This window comes from Anopheles nili, chromosome 3 (assembly GCF_943737925.1).
Source record: "Anopheles nili chromosome 3, idAnoNiliSN_F5_01, whole genome shotgun sequence".
Classification (NCBI taxonomy): domain Eukaryota; kingdom Metazoa; phylum Arthropoda; class Insecta; order Diptera; family Culicidae; genus Anopheles; species Anopheles nili.
In genome coordinates, this window is record NC_071292.1 from 57,514,536 (window position 1) to 57,529,498 (window position 14,963).

At 46.3% G+C, this 14,963-nt stretch overlaps 3 protein-coding genes across 3 annotated transcripts; 1 reads left to right on the plus strand and 2 right to left on the minus strand.

Moving 5' to 3' along the window:
* Positions 1-371: 371 nt before the first annotated feature.
* On the minus strand, positions 372-2,671 carry LOC128724676 (odorant receptor 4-like). The gene is made up of 7 exons (XM_053818396.1): positions 2,321-2,671; positions 1,688-1,966; positions 1,457-1,620; positions 1,276-1,372; positions 744-845; positions 507-662; positions 372-431 (listed from the first exon to the last, which is right to left on the minus strand). Exons 1-7 carry the CDS (start codon positions 2,669-2,671, stop codon positions 372-374), a joined length of 1,209 nt encoding a protein of 402 aa, XP_053674371.1.
* Positions 2,672-5,133: 2,462 nt separating this feature from the next.
* LOC128724677 (odorant receptor 4-like) lies at positions 5,134-7,377 on the minus strand. The gene is made up of 7 exons (XM_053818397.1): positions 7,027-7,377; positions 6,497-6,775; positions 6,268-6,431; positions 6,106-6,202; positions 5,507-5,608; positions 5,269-5,424; positions 5,134-5,193 (listed from the first exon to the last, which is right to left on the minus strand). The coding sequence occupies exons 1-7, from the start codon at positions 7,375-7,377 to the stop codon at positions 5,134-5,136; spliced, it is 1,209 nt and encodes a 402-aa protein (XP_053674372.1).
* A 4,401-nt stretch (positions 7,378-11,778) lies between these two features.
* On the plus strand, positions 11,779-14,955 carry LOC128726615 (protein PTHB1). Its single transcript, XM_053820430.1, has 6 exons — positions 11,779-12,104; positions 12,179-12,652; positions 12,711-12,844; positions 12,914-14,061; positions 14,128-14,303; positions 14,391-14,955. Exons 1-6 carry the CDS (start codon positions 11,779-11,781, stop codon positions 14,953-14,955), a joined length of 2,823 nt encoding a protein of 940 aa, XP_053676405.1.
* The last annotated feature ends 8 nt before the right edge of the window (positions 14,956-14,963 follow it).

The following is a 14,963-nucleotide window of genomic DNA, read 5'->3' on the forward strand; positions in this document are numbered from 1 at the left end:
TTTCGTGCTTCCGAGATCAGTGAGGATTTACCTTCGACAATGGATGGGTGAATTGCAGTAGTGCATTTTGTTTATTTGTTTCTTCTGTTTTCTCAAGGACTAGTCTATTTATTGCACACTTATTGTGCAATTGATGGTCATGCTCGACCAACACAGGGCACAAGGGTTAAGCCGTCCGTTTCGCAATTTTATGAATTTCGTATCATGTAAATGCGTGAAAGTTCCCGGTGCAAGATAAGATACAAATCCAATATCGTCGTGTTCACTTGTTTAATCAAACTGCTGCGTCTTAATTGCGCAACGACCAGGTGCTGATTCATGGTGGATACATTCCATAGATTGATTATACGAATGCTGATTCACAAGTGTTGTTACTCGTTTGCATAGACAGTTTTCAACAGGGTGAAGTAGGACCACGAAGCCTGTAGGATCTAAAGGACAAGCAGAAAGGACAATATTGATTCGTGACATCCTCAACCAGAACCTCTTTTTCCCCTAATACTTACCCTGCTGAAGGTGCTCATTTGAATGGGCCAAATTTTCCAGGCAGTGAGTATGACAGGGTGCTGGCTACGGTGCAGGATCTGCAGAATGGACCGTTGGAATGGTTTCGATTCCTCGTACCATCGACAGTTGTATGCCGCGTTTGCAACATCTTTACTCTTGTTTAGAGAACCATTGAAGTAAACAATGAATAGCCTTATGAAACCGCAATGTATTATGCTTCAATCTAGTTCACTCACCGATTGTACGATGTCTTCACCGTACATACAAAGCATCAGCAGCTCGATCAAGAAGCACAGCATGAACAACGCAAACTTAATAAGCGTGTAACCGGTGACGGTCTGTAGGTCAAAATAAAATGGAGTTCACGAATAAGCTAATGCAGAATAAGACTCAGAAAACATTTCCTTTTCCACCGATTGATTTGAATTTCCGACGACTCGTTGGGAGTTCACTAGCAATCTCTATTACATGGGCTAAAAATTGGCAAAAACATTTCTTTGGATCATCGTACTGCACGTGTTGGCATATTTCAGCATAATCACACCTATCTAAACTGCCCCAAACCGAGAGAAATTGAAGCCCACTCGATAAGATAAGCCCCAATTAGAATGACGTGCGTAATTGCTTGAGGTGGCGCTTCTGCGTGATACAATTCGATCAGATCGGAGGATCGATTAAGCGACACCTCGAGCAAACTTTAACGATCACGTGCTATTATGAGAGCACATTACAAGTTTATAATCATAAGTTTCCATTCAATACACCTACCGTTATCATGAACGCTTGGATACAGATGATGATGGAGCTGCCCAAGAAATTGATAAACAACATATTTCCAAACACATTCTGCATGAAAACGCTGCAACTAATAAATCGCAAAAGAAAGCTTTTAGATATATAACAAGCTTATCGGTTTTAAACGTAAAATGGAAGAAAGAAGCTTATCTACCCGATTAAATCCTGATGGATGGCGATGGCGTCCTGCAGACGGCCCATATTCTCGCTGTGATCTTTCACCTCTCTTCCATGCACCACTTGGCCAAAGTTATGCTTAAGAATGCGAAAATGCATGCAGAGATGCGCAGCCAGAGTGCAGAATAAGCAGTCAAACGCCTGATTAAAAGACAGTAAGTGGTAAGGATTCAATGGGAGCCCACTCTAAATATAATTGTCATTTTACTATTTGAATAAGCATGGCGTTAAATCCGATAACCACGTATAGTGGGTAGACAAACCAAAAGAACTTGGCCCCGGCTAGTGCGTCAAATGGCCACCAGATGTTGAAAGCCAGTAGACGGTGCCACGTGCCTGTGTGGTAGCGGTGGTAAATCATCTCAGCCAGCGGCAGCATGGTAAAGGATGTTCCCATTATCAAATTCACCACGGCAGACACGGTAGTAACTAAAATGGCAGGCTTCATGGTGCCTTCGCAGACTAAGCGATGTTCCTCGGTGATGATCTACAACATGATATAGACATTACAAATATGATTTTATGTGAGAAAAAAATATGCAAAAATATATCGAGTAGATAAGGAATTAAAAAACACTTTCAAGGGAACAAACAATTCTATTTCATTTTTCTTTGTTTAGTTAGGACGAACATAGTCTGATAAAATGGAGAAACAAAACGAACACATCCTTCGTATATAATATATATTAAACAACATCAATGAACGAGGTAAAACGTAGCTCTATATTAGTAAACAATAAGGCTTAATAGTCAAGCATAGAAAAAAATTAATAAATCCTATTGCCACCCCGGAAGCAATGTCCAGCAGGATCTGAAGAGATTTTATACGTACTACACTTACCGCCTGCTGCCATTTATCGCGATATACACCCACGAGCTCTGCGATTGTGTTCCGGCGCACCGCCAGAATGATCATTTTCAACACCCCTATGGTACAATATCCAATACAGGGTGTTTGGAACGTCACCTCCAGGAAAGTGACATCGCTCTGAAACAACTGCAGCAGATAGATCACCTCACCGACCGTCGTGTACGAGAGCAGTAGAAACGAAACAATGAACAAGCCATTGCGCTTTATGGCGGCCAATTTTCCGAGTGGGTAGTATTCCTCGCACGGTGGTATTCCCATAGATAGCAACATGATGTTTGCGTTTTTCAACGTCTCCTCGAAGGTCAGTGGTCGAAGTGACATGTTTAGTGACACTAATTTTCCTGTGAACCTAGATACTGAAGTAAAAATCCTTTCGCTTGCTTGTTTTATACCCAACCGCTTCTCAAGTATCCTTTTCTATGCGTGTTGAAATCCTTTTCCCTTAGTTGATCAACTTACATTGTTATTAAAGAATTAACTACCATGCTCTGCTATTCATGCACGTGCCAAGGTCACTGCATATGTTAGATAGCAGATGCGACAAAGTCGAGGCCAGGATCAAAGAAACAAGAAAAATCGATTGTGGAGTAATCGATCCACTTTGAGCCCCTACACTTTTAATATTCTGAATGAAGTCTACTCCAAACTAAACAATTTGAATTAATTATTGTAGCGCCACTTCTTATCAGTAAAAACCGACATTTAAAAACAACACACTGATTTTGTTTATTTTTTGAAGATTCCAACAAATCGGTTAACCACCTCCATAAGATAAGGCATCGATTTTATATGCTGTTATCCCGATGCAACAAGAATTGGTGATCGAAATGCTGCAGTTTATGATTGAACAGGTTTTCAATTTGATGTAGCATTTTCTTAGGCCAAAGCTGCTTACCGATTGAAAAGGACTTCAAATAAACATGAAACGTCACCAATAATGTCATCGTGCTTTCCCTTTCATGGACTGCTATGATTTTTCCCAACGTTTCCTGTTAGAAGCTCGATATGAAATAATTCAATTATTTCATCAACAAAATCGACTCTTTCCGGCCGACTAAACGTCACATTACAGTAACATATGGCAAATGAACTGATAACGATACAAATTCTTGTCAAATCACCTCCACCTGTAGCGCGAAAGGTTCCTTCCCCTCGACCTTGGCTTAAGATAAGCTCAAACCTTCGATCCTGAAACCCTTTTTCCTTTTTCAGACGCCACTTCATGGAATTTCAAAAATAAGCTCCACCAGCCAGGTTGACGACATCGGTCCGGTATGCGGGTTGACCAGCTGACGAGACTCCTCAACCTGTTGTGCAGTAGCACTCCATACCATCCCGTAGGACTCGGTATCGCTTCCAGGTCTACCCGCTTTGAATCAACCGACAAACGGCCGCCCAGTGCCTCGATCGATAAGGAAACCCCTGCAGCTCGGTCGTGGCTGCAGAAGGGTTGGTCGGCGAAGCAAACCGTCTAACAAGGAGGGTGGTTTTAATTAGCGAATGTGTCTTGTTTTGAGCACACCGTGCGGTTGCGGAATTTATTCCCGGAAATGTGGTTAGTACAATTCCACCCAGAGGGTAATAATTTGCAATGATAAATCATGTTCAGTCGGTGTGATTTTTCCGGTCACATCGCGATGTCAAATACAACGTTAACAACCACATTACACACCTGATAACGTCCCAAATGACAGAATCATGAATGCGATCATGAAAAAAACAAAATATGTGAGTTTTTTCCATTAGATAGTGGAGAAATGCATTACCAGAACACAATACCGACCTCCGAATGCCGGCAATAAATTTGAGTAGTAGAATAAACAGCTCAGCTGTTTCAGTGATTGCATCGAATTCCGATCCTTAGTCAAACTAACTTCAGTTTAGTCTCACTTCAGTTGAATTGCATAAGATTGCACCACGGGAAAGCCCACACTCATCATCCTCAGAAGAATGTGCATCCACACCTCCGACCGATAAACAGGTGAACCACTATCTATCTATATCTCAATGATGTAAGCGAAATGATAAGCGACAGCTGTAACAGCAGTACCGGAGGATTTCTTTTAAAGGCCCCTGCAGTATCGATACGACTCAACCAAGCGGAAATAGGTTATCGTTCCTTTTTCGTGATATTTCCCGAATTCTCTCAATCGATGTGACCAATCCCCCTGACTCCTTTTTTTGCTTTTGAACTCTGTTGAGTAGTCCCCACACCCGATTCGCAATCTACCGTCGGCGGAATCTCTATGACGTGTAGCACCGCATCGATGGAACGCTTCCGATTAGATAACACTGCCTTAGCTCGTGACTTCAATAATGACCGAATGACGAAAGCAATTGAAGTACCTTACGATGCGAATAGTTTTCCCGTTGGTCATCATGGGCGCTTTATTTTTAGGCGACAGTTTTCCCTTTCGTGCTTCCGAGATCAGTGAGGATTTACCTTCGACAATGGATGGGTGAATTGCAGTAGTGCATTTTGTTTATTTGTTTCTTCTGTTTTCTCAAGGACTAGTCTATTTATTGCACACTTATTGTGCAATTGATGGTCATGCTCGACCAACACAGGGCACAAGGGTTAAGCCGTCCGTTTCGCAATTTTATGAATTTCGTATCATGTAAATGCGTGAAAGTTCCCGGTGCAAGATAAGATACAAATCCAATATCGTCGTGTTCACTTGTTTAATCAAACTGCTGCGTCTTAATTGCGCAACGACCAGGTGCTGATTCATGGTGGATACATTCCATAGATTGATTATATGAATGCTGATTCACAAGTGTTGTTACTCGTTTGCATAGACAGTTTTCAACAGGGTGAAGTAGGACCATGAAGCCTGTAGGATCTAAAGGACGAGCAGAAAGGACAATATTGATTCGTGACATCCTCAACCAGAACCTCTTTTTCCCCTAATACTTACCCTGCTGAAGGTGCTCATTTGAATGGGCCAAATTTTCCAGGCAGTCAGTATGACAGGGTCCTGGCTACGGTGCAGAATCTGCAGGATGGACCGCTTGAACGGTTTCGATTCCTCATACCACCTGCAACCGTACACTGCATTCGCGACGTCTTCACTCTGGAATGAATGATAACCAATCCAAAACATGTCTTCTCTGAGTGAAACTACGCCACGACGTGCGATATTACAAATCACCTACCGATTGTACGATGTCTTCTCCATACACGCACAACATCAGCAGTTCGATTAAAAAGCACAACATGAACAAGCCAAATTTAACAAGCGTATAACCTGTGACGGTCTGCAGGTGAAAACAACAGAGCAATTATAAATTAAGATCAGTTCTTTGACCGAGAAAGATAGCCTTCTTTCTCGTTACTGCAACACCGATTATCCATTGGCTACTTCCGGTGCATATTTTTCCACTAAACTCTACGTCACCAGACTGCAATTTAATAAAAAGCATACATTACGGTACAATTGCATCAGTAAACAAACACACACTCGCACACCGAATTGCACGTGCTTCCATATCGTGGTCTGCGATCGACATCCGCCAAGCGCCGGCATAATCACGTAGTCATAAGCTGCGACTCTGCGTTCCCCTCAAGATAAGATAAGCTTCGATCAGGACGATGCGTCGCGCTAAATTGCACGAGGTATCGCACGTGCGCGATATCGCTAGATTGGACCCGAGCTGGGGACAAATGATAGCTACCCGCGCACCTGAACATTCGCGTTCATTCTTGTGCCGCACATTTTGGAAGGTCACAAGTGTTGCTCACTGCGCGTACCTACCGTTATCATGAACGCTTGGATACAGATGATGATGGAGCTGCCCAGGAAATTGATGAACAACATGTTTCCAAACACATCCTGCATGAAAACGCTGCAACTAAAGAAACATGTTCTAGAGCGCAATAAGCCTACAAAGAAAAGGAAAGAAGAAAGCTCATCTACCCGATTAAATCCTGATGGGTGATGATGGCGTCCTGCAGACGGCTCATGTTTTGGCTGCAGCCTTTTTGATGCATTCCTTGCACCATGAGATCGACGTTATGCTTGAGAATGCGAAAGTGCATACAGAGATGGGCGGCTAGTATGCAGAATAAGCAGTCAAACGCCTGGTTGAGGAACGGAGTGCGATGAGGATTCCTTACGATTCCCATTCTAATTCTAATCTTCTTACCATGTGTATGATGATACCGGAAAAACCGATGACCACGTACAGTGGGTAAACGAACCAAAAGAACTTGGCCCCGGCTAGTGCGTCGAAAGGCCACCAGATGTTAAAGGCTAGAAGCCGGATCCAGGTGCCCGTGTGGTAGCGATGGTAGATCATTTCAGCCATGGGGAGTATGGTGAAGGCTATTCCCATCACCACGTTGGCCAGGGCCGTCACGGTAGTCACCAAAATAGCGGGGCTCATGGTGTCCTCGCACACTTTACGATGCTCGGCGGTGATAATCTAAATCCACGATGAGTATTAAGGATTTCAAGGGTGAAAAAACTGCACAACAATATCGCACGAATCAAAAGTTTCATCACAAGAAGGAGAAGAGAGGTTAGGACAAACAACTAAAATGTCGAAAGACGAGTTGTTGCAGACAGACTGCTCCCAATCAATGTAGGCTAATGCATGTTACTGCTTGATGCTGCCATGGAAACGATATTGGACAGGATATGGCGATTTAGAGATGTCATGTGTTCGATACTCACCGCCTGCTGCCATTTAGCGCGAAAAACTCCCACGAGCTCGGCGATCGTGTTCCGGCGCACCGCCAGAATGACCATTTTCAACACGCCTATGGTACAATATCCAATACAGGGTGTTTGGAACGTCACCTCCAGGAAAGTAACATCGCTTTGAAACAACTGCAGCAGATAGATCACCTCACCGACCGTCGTGTACGAGAGCAGTAGAAACGAAACAATGAACAAGCCATTGCGTTTTATTGCGGCCAGTTTTCCGGGTGGGTAGTATTCCTCGCACGGTGGTATTCCCAACGTCAGCAGCATGATGTTGGTGTTTTCCAGCGTTTTCTCAAAGCTCAGCCGCTGGAGTGACATGTTTATTGATTCTAATTGTCCAGTGAACCTTGGCACTGAAGCGACAATACTTTCGATTGCTTGTTTTATAACCAATCGAGGCCTCTTCTGAAGTATCCTTTTCGCACCGTAATCCTTGCCCATGGTTAATTGAATATGCATTGTTAATAAAGTATTAAATACCATGTTAATCTATTCATGCAGCACAAGGCAGGCCCACGTATCGAGGTTACATTTGCGGTCTAGATTCTAACTTGTAATTAAAGAATCGAGGAGAAAATCGATCGGCGAGTAGTTGATTGACAAGCATATTCATTTCTGAATGCAGACTCAAGCAAATCAACCGCTTTTGATTTCATGCATCGCTTGCATAGGTTAAACTCGCTCAAAGGATACATCGTCCTGAGCTCAGTTAGCACTTGTATCTTGGGAATGCATGGTTCCCTGAATGAGGTTCTTCAAGTTCCATTCAGAACCACTCCCAAGATCGTCTCTCTCTGAAGCTCCATTAGTCGGAGCTGCGATTTGTTGTTTGCATAACTCCACAGACGCCACCGCGAGCGGCATAATTTATCGCTAATGTGAGCCAGCAGAACTCGGCGGACGCGCTGCAACGGCGATGCATTTCGGGCAAGGGTACGAGCTGTGCACAGATGCACAATCCCTTCAAGCGCCAGAGGATTCGCACGTGGCGTCGCAGCGCGGCGCATTAATCATCGTGCGGGTTGCAGTTTTCAAATTTTTCGCGTGGGCCATCTCACGGCCCTTTTCCCAGCACGCTCCGAAACTAATGCTGTAACGCGCGCCGCTTACATCGGGTGTAGCGAGCTGGCGAATCCATTCTACCTCGTGCCCGTTCTATCAGTGCACCGGGTTTTGATTATTTATGAGAATAATTACGCCCCTTTCGTGCCGGTGTTCCCAGCCCCTATATTGCTAGACTCGTGGAGGGTGCAGGAAAAAAAAATCTACCAAAATAGCGCACCGCAGTGTAATGGTGGAGCATGGCAGCAAATAAAAAAAAGAATACTAAACGCTGAAAAAAAGCGCAGAATAAATACCTACTCCCGTACAAGAATGCACTAAATCACCATCACCATAGTTCCTGCTCCGTGCCGCTGCACGAGGTGGAAAACCCATTTACCGTCTTGACGTAGTTTCCCGCCTCGCTAATAGTTTGCTGTTTTGCCTATCTCTTCTTGTTGTTCTTCGGATTTACTGTGTGTGTGTGTGTGTTTGCTCCGTTTGAAATCGCACGGACCAAATTTTCGTGCTCTCCCGCACCGGCGCGTGATTTGTGAATCGCAAGTGTGTCACGAACCGCATAAATCATCGACCGTGCGACGGGAAAGCGTACGCTAGATCCGGTTACGGGTGATCTTCGGGCGTCACGGGAGCAAAATTTTTCATTCCATTCCCCCGGCGCTGTTAATGAAACGGCGTGTCCTTCCGCTGGCCCACCGGGTTCACCGGGTTTGCTCGGCCGCGTGGCAGCATCCGACGTACCTGCGTGTCGTTTGGTGGTCGGCTCTCAGCTGGTTGTAATAAAATTTCCCAATCCTCGATGGTGACGCAAACAAAAAAAGGAAAAACCCCCACACCAAATTCGCTCGTGACCACATCAACCGGCGATCGCACGGTGGGCACTCCCATATAAATACCGGGATAAAAGTCTAGCGCCATTATTTACTGGAAAATTTAAATAGAACGTACAAATTGGTATTATTGGAAACCATACATTATCAGTTTGGAATAATTTTCTTACATTTTTCTTATTATAGTGACGGCCTGACCGTTAAACTGCGTTATTCGTAATACAAAATACAATACATAATATAAAATTCATTTCACAGTTAACAATTTGAATTTGAGTTCCAGTTTGATTTCTTCGGCCTCCTGTCCTGCATTGGAAAAATTGAGGGTATTTAGGATATAGGGAGGTAGGAAATCAGATGATCAAGTCTTGGCCGAAGCAAACCGATGAATTGCTCTTAGATAGCTCACGAATAGGGATCTCCGACAGCTTTAGAACAGCCTCAATTGCGCCCAATAAAGCTGAAGGCGCGATCCACATTGGGGCCGTAGAACTAAGGTCTGGTGGAGACTTTAGGAGAGATTGGGTAAAGGTACCTCCTCACATGGTCTTTTCATATAATTCCGGTGCCCTCCACCAAGCGCGGTTCCAAAATCATTCCGATATTGGTGGATAATCGATAGAATTATGTGGAATTTTTATGTACATAAACCACGCGCAACGACGCCAGATTTGGCACTGTTGATAAAAAACGTGCGGCATGGGCTTAAAGATTACGATTTCGGATAACGGGAGCAGCACGTGAGCGCAACAAGGACAAGCTGCTATTTTTTGTACCAGGCGCGCGTAGGAGGTGACATTGTTTGCACTATGGAGTGAGGCGTGTTAATTGGACACCGTGTTTCATCATCCCGCTTTTTTAATATAGTTTTGTGATACAAAGATGCTCAATGATATGGAGAGCAGTGGTTAAAATAACATAAAGTTATCGCACACAGTTTGCTGCTTTGTTTTGTATCATAGAAGGATTTAATGTATGCAACCAGACAATTTATTATGACCGACAAAATATTGCGACCGAATTATGACCGGCAAGATACGACGCTCAAGAAGATCCTACAGTGTGCGTAGAACAATGCGATCGATAGCAAACGAGAGCAAACGAGATAACATGCTGATTATCATGCGCCAGAAAGATCGACGATATGTAGTGATAACATTTGGAGGGGAAATACATAAAAATTAAGTGCGATAAACCAGCTGGTGCATGCAACCTCCTCGACGCATGATCTCTCGTTACTAGCGAAATCAAATTTGGCGATTTTGGCGTTCAAAATCCGTCCTCGAAATCCTCCCGATGAGCAGCGTGCGTCCAAATCGTTCCGATATTGGTGGCTAATCGAATTAATTTTTGTGATATTCACGTACGCGAAAAACACGCGCAATGACGCCAGATTTGGCACTGTTGATAAAACACGTGCGCCATGGGCTTAAAGATCGGAAGCAGCACGTGAGCGCAACAAGGAACGCAGCTACTATATTTTGTACCAGGCGAACGTAGGAGGTGACATTGTTTGCACTATGGAGTGATGCGTGCTAGTTGGACACCGTGTTTGATAATCCCGCTATTTTCATTTAGTTTTGTGATAAAAAGATGCTCAATGATATGGTGAACAGTGGTTTGAGTAAGAGAAATTTATCGCATACAGTTTTCTGCTATGTTTTGTACCATAAAAGGATTTAATGTACGCAACCACCAAATTTATTATTACCGGCAAAATGCTGCGACCGAATTATGACCGACAAGATACGACACTCAATAAGATCCTACAGTGTGCTTAGAATAATCCGATCGATAGCAAACGAGAGCAAACGACATGGCATGCGGATTATCATGCGCCGCAAAGATCGACGATATGTACTGATAACATTTGGAGGGGAAATCCATAAAAATTAAGTGCGATATTCCAGCTGGTACATGCAACCTCCTCGACGCATGATCTCTCGTTACTAGCGAATTCAAATTTGGCGATTTTGGCGTTCAAAATCCGTCGCTGAAATCCTCTCGATTAGCGAGCAGGGTGCGTCACATGGTTTTTTTTATATAGAGTTATGGACCGGCGGCTGATTTATGGTGGGAGCGTCATTTATTGGATTTCGATTTCCGTCACCATGGGGGCAAGATTATCCTTGCCATTTTTTTCTCTCACTCACTCACTCTCTCGGTTTTACCCTTCCAAGCAGTGCGCTCAAACTACTCCTAGCGACACCTGCACCGTATCCGCGGCCGGTTTATGATCGCAGTGTAATTGATACGCCCGTTATCGCCCGTTGTGACGCATTCGGATGCGCAATTTAAATATAGCCCACGTACACTATCATTCGCGCCGGGCCACACGGGGCGGAAAAGTTAATATTTACGCGTGCGATCGGCGAGGGAAAAAAGATACAAACCATATGCCCATTACCGTACGCGAGCGACCACCGAATGCGAGGGGTTGCGTTGTGTGGTTTCACTTTTTATCTATTTGCGTTTATTTTTGCGTCTCGCGATGCGCACCCCAACCACGGCGGTCATATTTCATTAGCCTATGTGACGATTTTAATCCAAACCGAAGCTAAATTTATCCTTTACCACCATTCCAGCTCGATTTAGCTACCGATGGGCTCCATCATTAAACGGTCATCGTACGAACCGTCATCGAACCACCGTTTGCATGCGGTGAAGCACAACGCCGTCCTTTGGTTGCGATGGCAACGGAGCTCACAAACAGCCTGCCTGGTTGGTAACTGTCAAAACAAACGGCCAGGACTCCGTGGGGGAATCCCATTCGAGATCCTTACGTTCTGTGGGTGGGTTACATCTCGCGTGATTTCAAAGGACAACGATGTCGCTGTTTAAGGTACGCAATTGGTGGAAAACGCAGTGTCCAACGGTTGAGTCGGCGTACGATTCCTTCTCGCTGCACTGCGCCCGACTGTGTCTCGAGGAGGGCGAAAAGGATAGCATAGTGGTTGGGTCACACTCTGGTCAGTTGTGTATCTATCGACCGTCGGGTGGACAAGCTTCCCAGCCCGATTTCGACGCCGAGGACGAAGAACAACCCGCCATCCAAACGGCCAACACCGAGAACGTGTTTCAGCATGCAGACGTCATCGTGGAAATGCTGTTGCCACATCCCGTGTTGGGCGTCAGCAGTGGAAAATTCACCACGTACGTGTACGGTTCGAGTGGATGGTTCTCTTCCAGGACTAAACATATCCTTCCCGTGTGTTCCGGTCTTCCAGAGCCAGCAAATCCGACACAAGACTCCAGCTGGTGGTGCTTCATCCGATGCGCTTGTGCATCTATCAGATCGTCACCATCGACGGGTTGGCGGATCATGGTGACCATACCCGCCTTGTGCCGCTCAGTGACCATCTACTCACGAAACCAGCTTTTTCCCTGTGTCACGGTCCATTCGGAGGTGTCAAAGGACGTGAATTCCTCTGCGTACAACACTTAGACGGGTCACTGCGGTTCTTCGAGCAGGATGGTATCAGCTACGATCGGACGTTGGCCACCGATCGGCATATCCCTACGCCATTGCACTACGTACCGCGGGTTGATTGTTTCGTAACGGTCACACCGGCTTGGGTGTTGGAGTGCTACCGATATCAGGACATCGCCGAGGCACTAGAAAGTGTACGCCGTCATGACCCAATTTGGTCACTTTGTGTCGGCGAATATGCACTAGATTTGCAGGTGCATCAGGTCTCCAAGTGAGTGGCATTCAGTGGGGCAGTTTCCTTCATTTCAAGACCACCCCTTTGTTTCCAGCACGGAATCCGTGATCGTGGTGTTGGGCGAAAACAATCTCCTGTGCGTGAGTGACACCGGAAAGGTGCAATTCATCAAGAAGCTCGATTATTCGCCGATGTGCTTTCACGCGTTCGTTGCCGGATGGTACTGGGGTAAGGCATTCCCTAAGGTGTCCTTTCTGCGATCCAGTCCTTCAAAGAAGTTTCTCTTTCTCCTCACAGAACCCGGCGCCCGGTTGATGTTGGCTGTTGTCTCTGAAAGCGGCTCATTACTGCTGTACGAAAGCGATCAGATCATTTGGTCGGCACAGCTCGGTGAGGTTCCGGTGGCCATCGGTCGTGCTAATGTGGCCGGTTTACCTGGAGCCCTGGTGACGCTGGGCGCAACTGGAGCCCTTGCGATCGGGTACCTCGGGTCCGAACCGCAGTTGTTCCGTGTGCCCGCGCTCAATCTGGCCCCGTTTGAGATGGCCCGCTGTCAGAAGGAGCTGCTCGAGCTGGAACGTGAGATTCGCGCCGGTGTTGATCCAAGTGACGCAACTATCGCTAAGGCTGCCGCCGAACGGGACGTCAGGATGGAGGTCGAAATCGATGGTGCATCGATGACCGCTTGTACCCATCCAACGAATGTCCCTTCGGCCGGTGGAACCGTTCAAATGTGCCAGTTAAGTGTATCGATTCAGGTGGAACTGGCACTCGAAGTGTTGCAGCTTACGATTGCAACGGATCGTGCCGTTGGTTGTTCAAAGGACTCGTTTCTGTTTCGGGACGTTGCGGCCCACAGCACGGAGCGCTTCAACGTGTGGGTGTACCCTGTGGAACCTGCTCCGCCAGCATCGCTCACTCTGACCGTGTTTTGCTCGTACACCAACAAGCAAGGCATCACAAGGATCCAGCACAAGGACACGTCACTTCCGCTGGCGTTGTTCGTGAAATCCTGCCAGCCATCGAAGGAGGCCCTGCACAAGCTTACCCTAACGATTTCTCCCGTATCGAGTGTCCTTGGAGGCGGTTTAGGGCAACTGTTCCCGGAATTCACCCCCGAAGGTGGTGCTTCAAGCGCTCTCGGACTGCAGTTAGTCACCGGAAGTGACACCCGGAAGGTTACGATAGTGGCCGCTAAAAGTACGAACCGCTTTCGCGTACAATCCGATGAACTCGGCCTAATGCCGATGGTGCTGGAGTGTCTCATAAAACGGTTACACGATGATTCGCCAGTGCACCGGGTGGCCGAATCGGAAGTTGACACGCGAAAGAACGCTTCTGCTGCCAAGGTGCACGTAACCGTAAGTGGGATGCCTGCCGTAAGCGAACTGATGAAAGCGCTGCAAGTCCACCACGAGCTGGGGAGAGAACTCAAACAGCTTGAGGTATGTAGAATCGTTTCAATAATACAACTTCTCTTCAAGAGGCTCCTGAATTGTTCTGGATTTTAGACGGAGCTTGAGATCACCACCGGCCAGATGCGTTTGTTCGAACGACGGTTCGTCGTGAAGCTGCAGGAACGCTCCTTGCGTGCTCTCGATGGGATACTGATGTTGCTGAAACGAAACCATGCCTCCGTGGCCAAAGTGTGCCAGCTGTTGAAGCAGCAGCGGCACAAGATGACCCTGTAAGATTTGCGTCGGTCGTGTAAGGCGTTCAGTCGATGATGCTAATCCTGATTTGTTCCTTTTTTTCATTTGCAACTCCATGGCAGCACACGGATCAACCTAGTGGCGATATTGAATCTGTTCAACCTGTGCTTTACCCACTCGCGAAACACGCCAGGTGGAAAGTATCTTGAGTATCTTACCGGACTGCTCACTCCCACCGTGATAGATGGCACCGAGCAAAGCTACGAAGAGATGTTACTGCCGGTTGTACGCTATCTGGAACAGACAGGTCCCCTAAAGACTGGAGATGATCAGTCAACCGCCTTCGAGGAAGCCTACTTGTACGAAGTTAAACTGCGAGAAGCCAACGGTGTGGACACGTCCATCCACAACGATCTGCTTCAGAGGTACATTCAGCGCCTACTCGGACGCGTTAACGATCGCTTCACTGCTACTGGGAAAACGTCCGGAAGTGGCAGCGGTCGAAACAGTGTGGACTTCGAGGAGCAACCCCTACCGGAGGCGCACAACGAGGAAGCGGAAGAAGAGCAGAACGAAGAGCAGGACCAACGCACACACGATGGAACGGATGTCCATCTATCCGTACACCTTGGTTCCACCGCTAGTGAATGGGTCAACTACGAAAAACAGTCTGACCTCCCATTGTAGAAGAGTAA

Bases quoted from the DNA above. Each gene is read 5' to 3' on its own strand.
- LOC128724676 (XM_053818396.1), bottom strand. From the start codon at position 2,671: ATGTCACTTCGACCACTGACCTTCGAGGAGACGTTGAAAAACGCAAAC. The intron at 1,967-2,320 runs GTAAGTGTAGTA...ATCATGTTGTAG, and splicing joins GCGATAAATGGCAGCAGGCG to ATCATCACCGAGGAACATCG. The intron at 663-743 runs GTGAGTGAACTA...TCTCTAAACAAG, and splicing joins GTGAAGACATCGTACAATCG to AGTAAAGATGTTGCAAACGC.
- LOC128724677 (XM_053818397.1), bottom strand. From the start codon at position 7,377: ATGTCACTCCAGCGGCTGAGCTTTGAGAAAACGCTGGAAAACACCAAC. The intron at 5,609-6,105 runs GTAGGTACGCGC...TTTCACCTGCAG, and splicing joins TCCAAGCGTTCATGATAACG to ACCGTCACAGGTTATACGCT. The intron at 5,425-5,506 runs GTAGGTGATTTG...CATTCATTCCAG, and splicing joins GAGAAGACATCGTACAATCG to AGTGAAGACGTCGCGAATGC.
- LOC128726615 (XM_053820430.1), top strand. From the start codon at position 11,779: ATGTCGCTGTTTAAGGTACGCAATTGGTGGAAAACGCAGTGTCCAACG. The intron at 12,105-12,178 runs GTACGTGTACGG...CCGGTCTTCCAG, and splicing joins AGCAGTGGAAAATTCACCAC to AGCCAGCAAATCCGACACAA. The intron at 14,062-14,127 runs GTATGTAGAATC...TCTGGATTTTAG, and splicing joins GAGAACTCAAACAGCTTGAG to ACGGAGCTTGAGATCACCAC.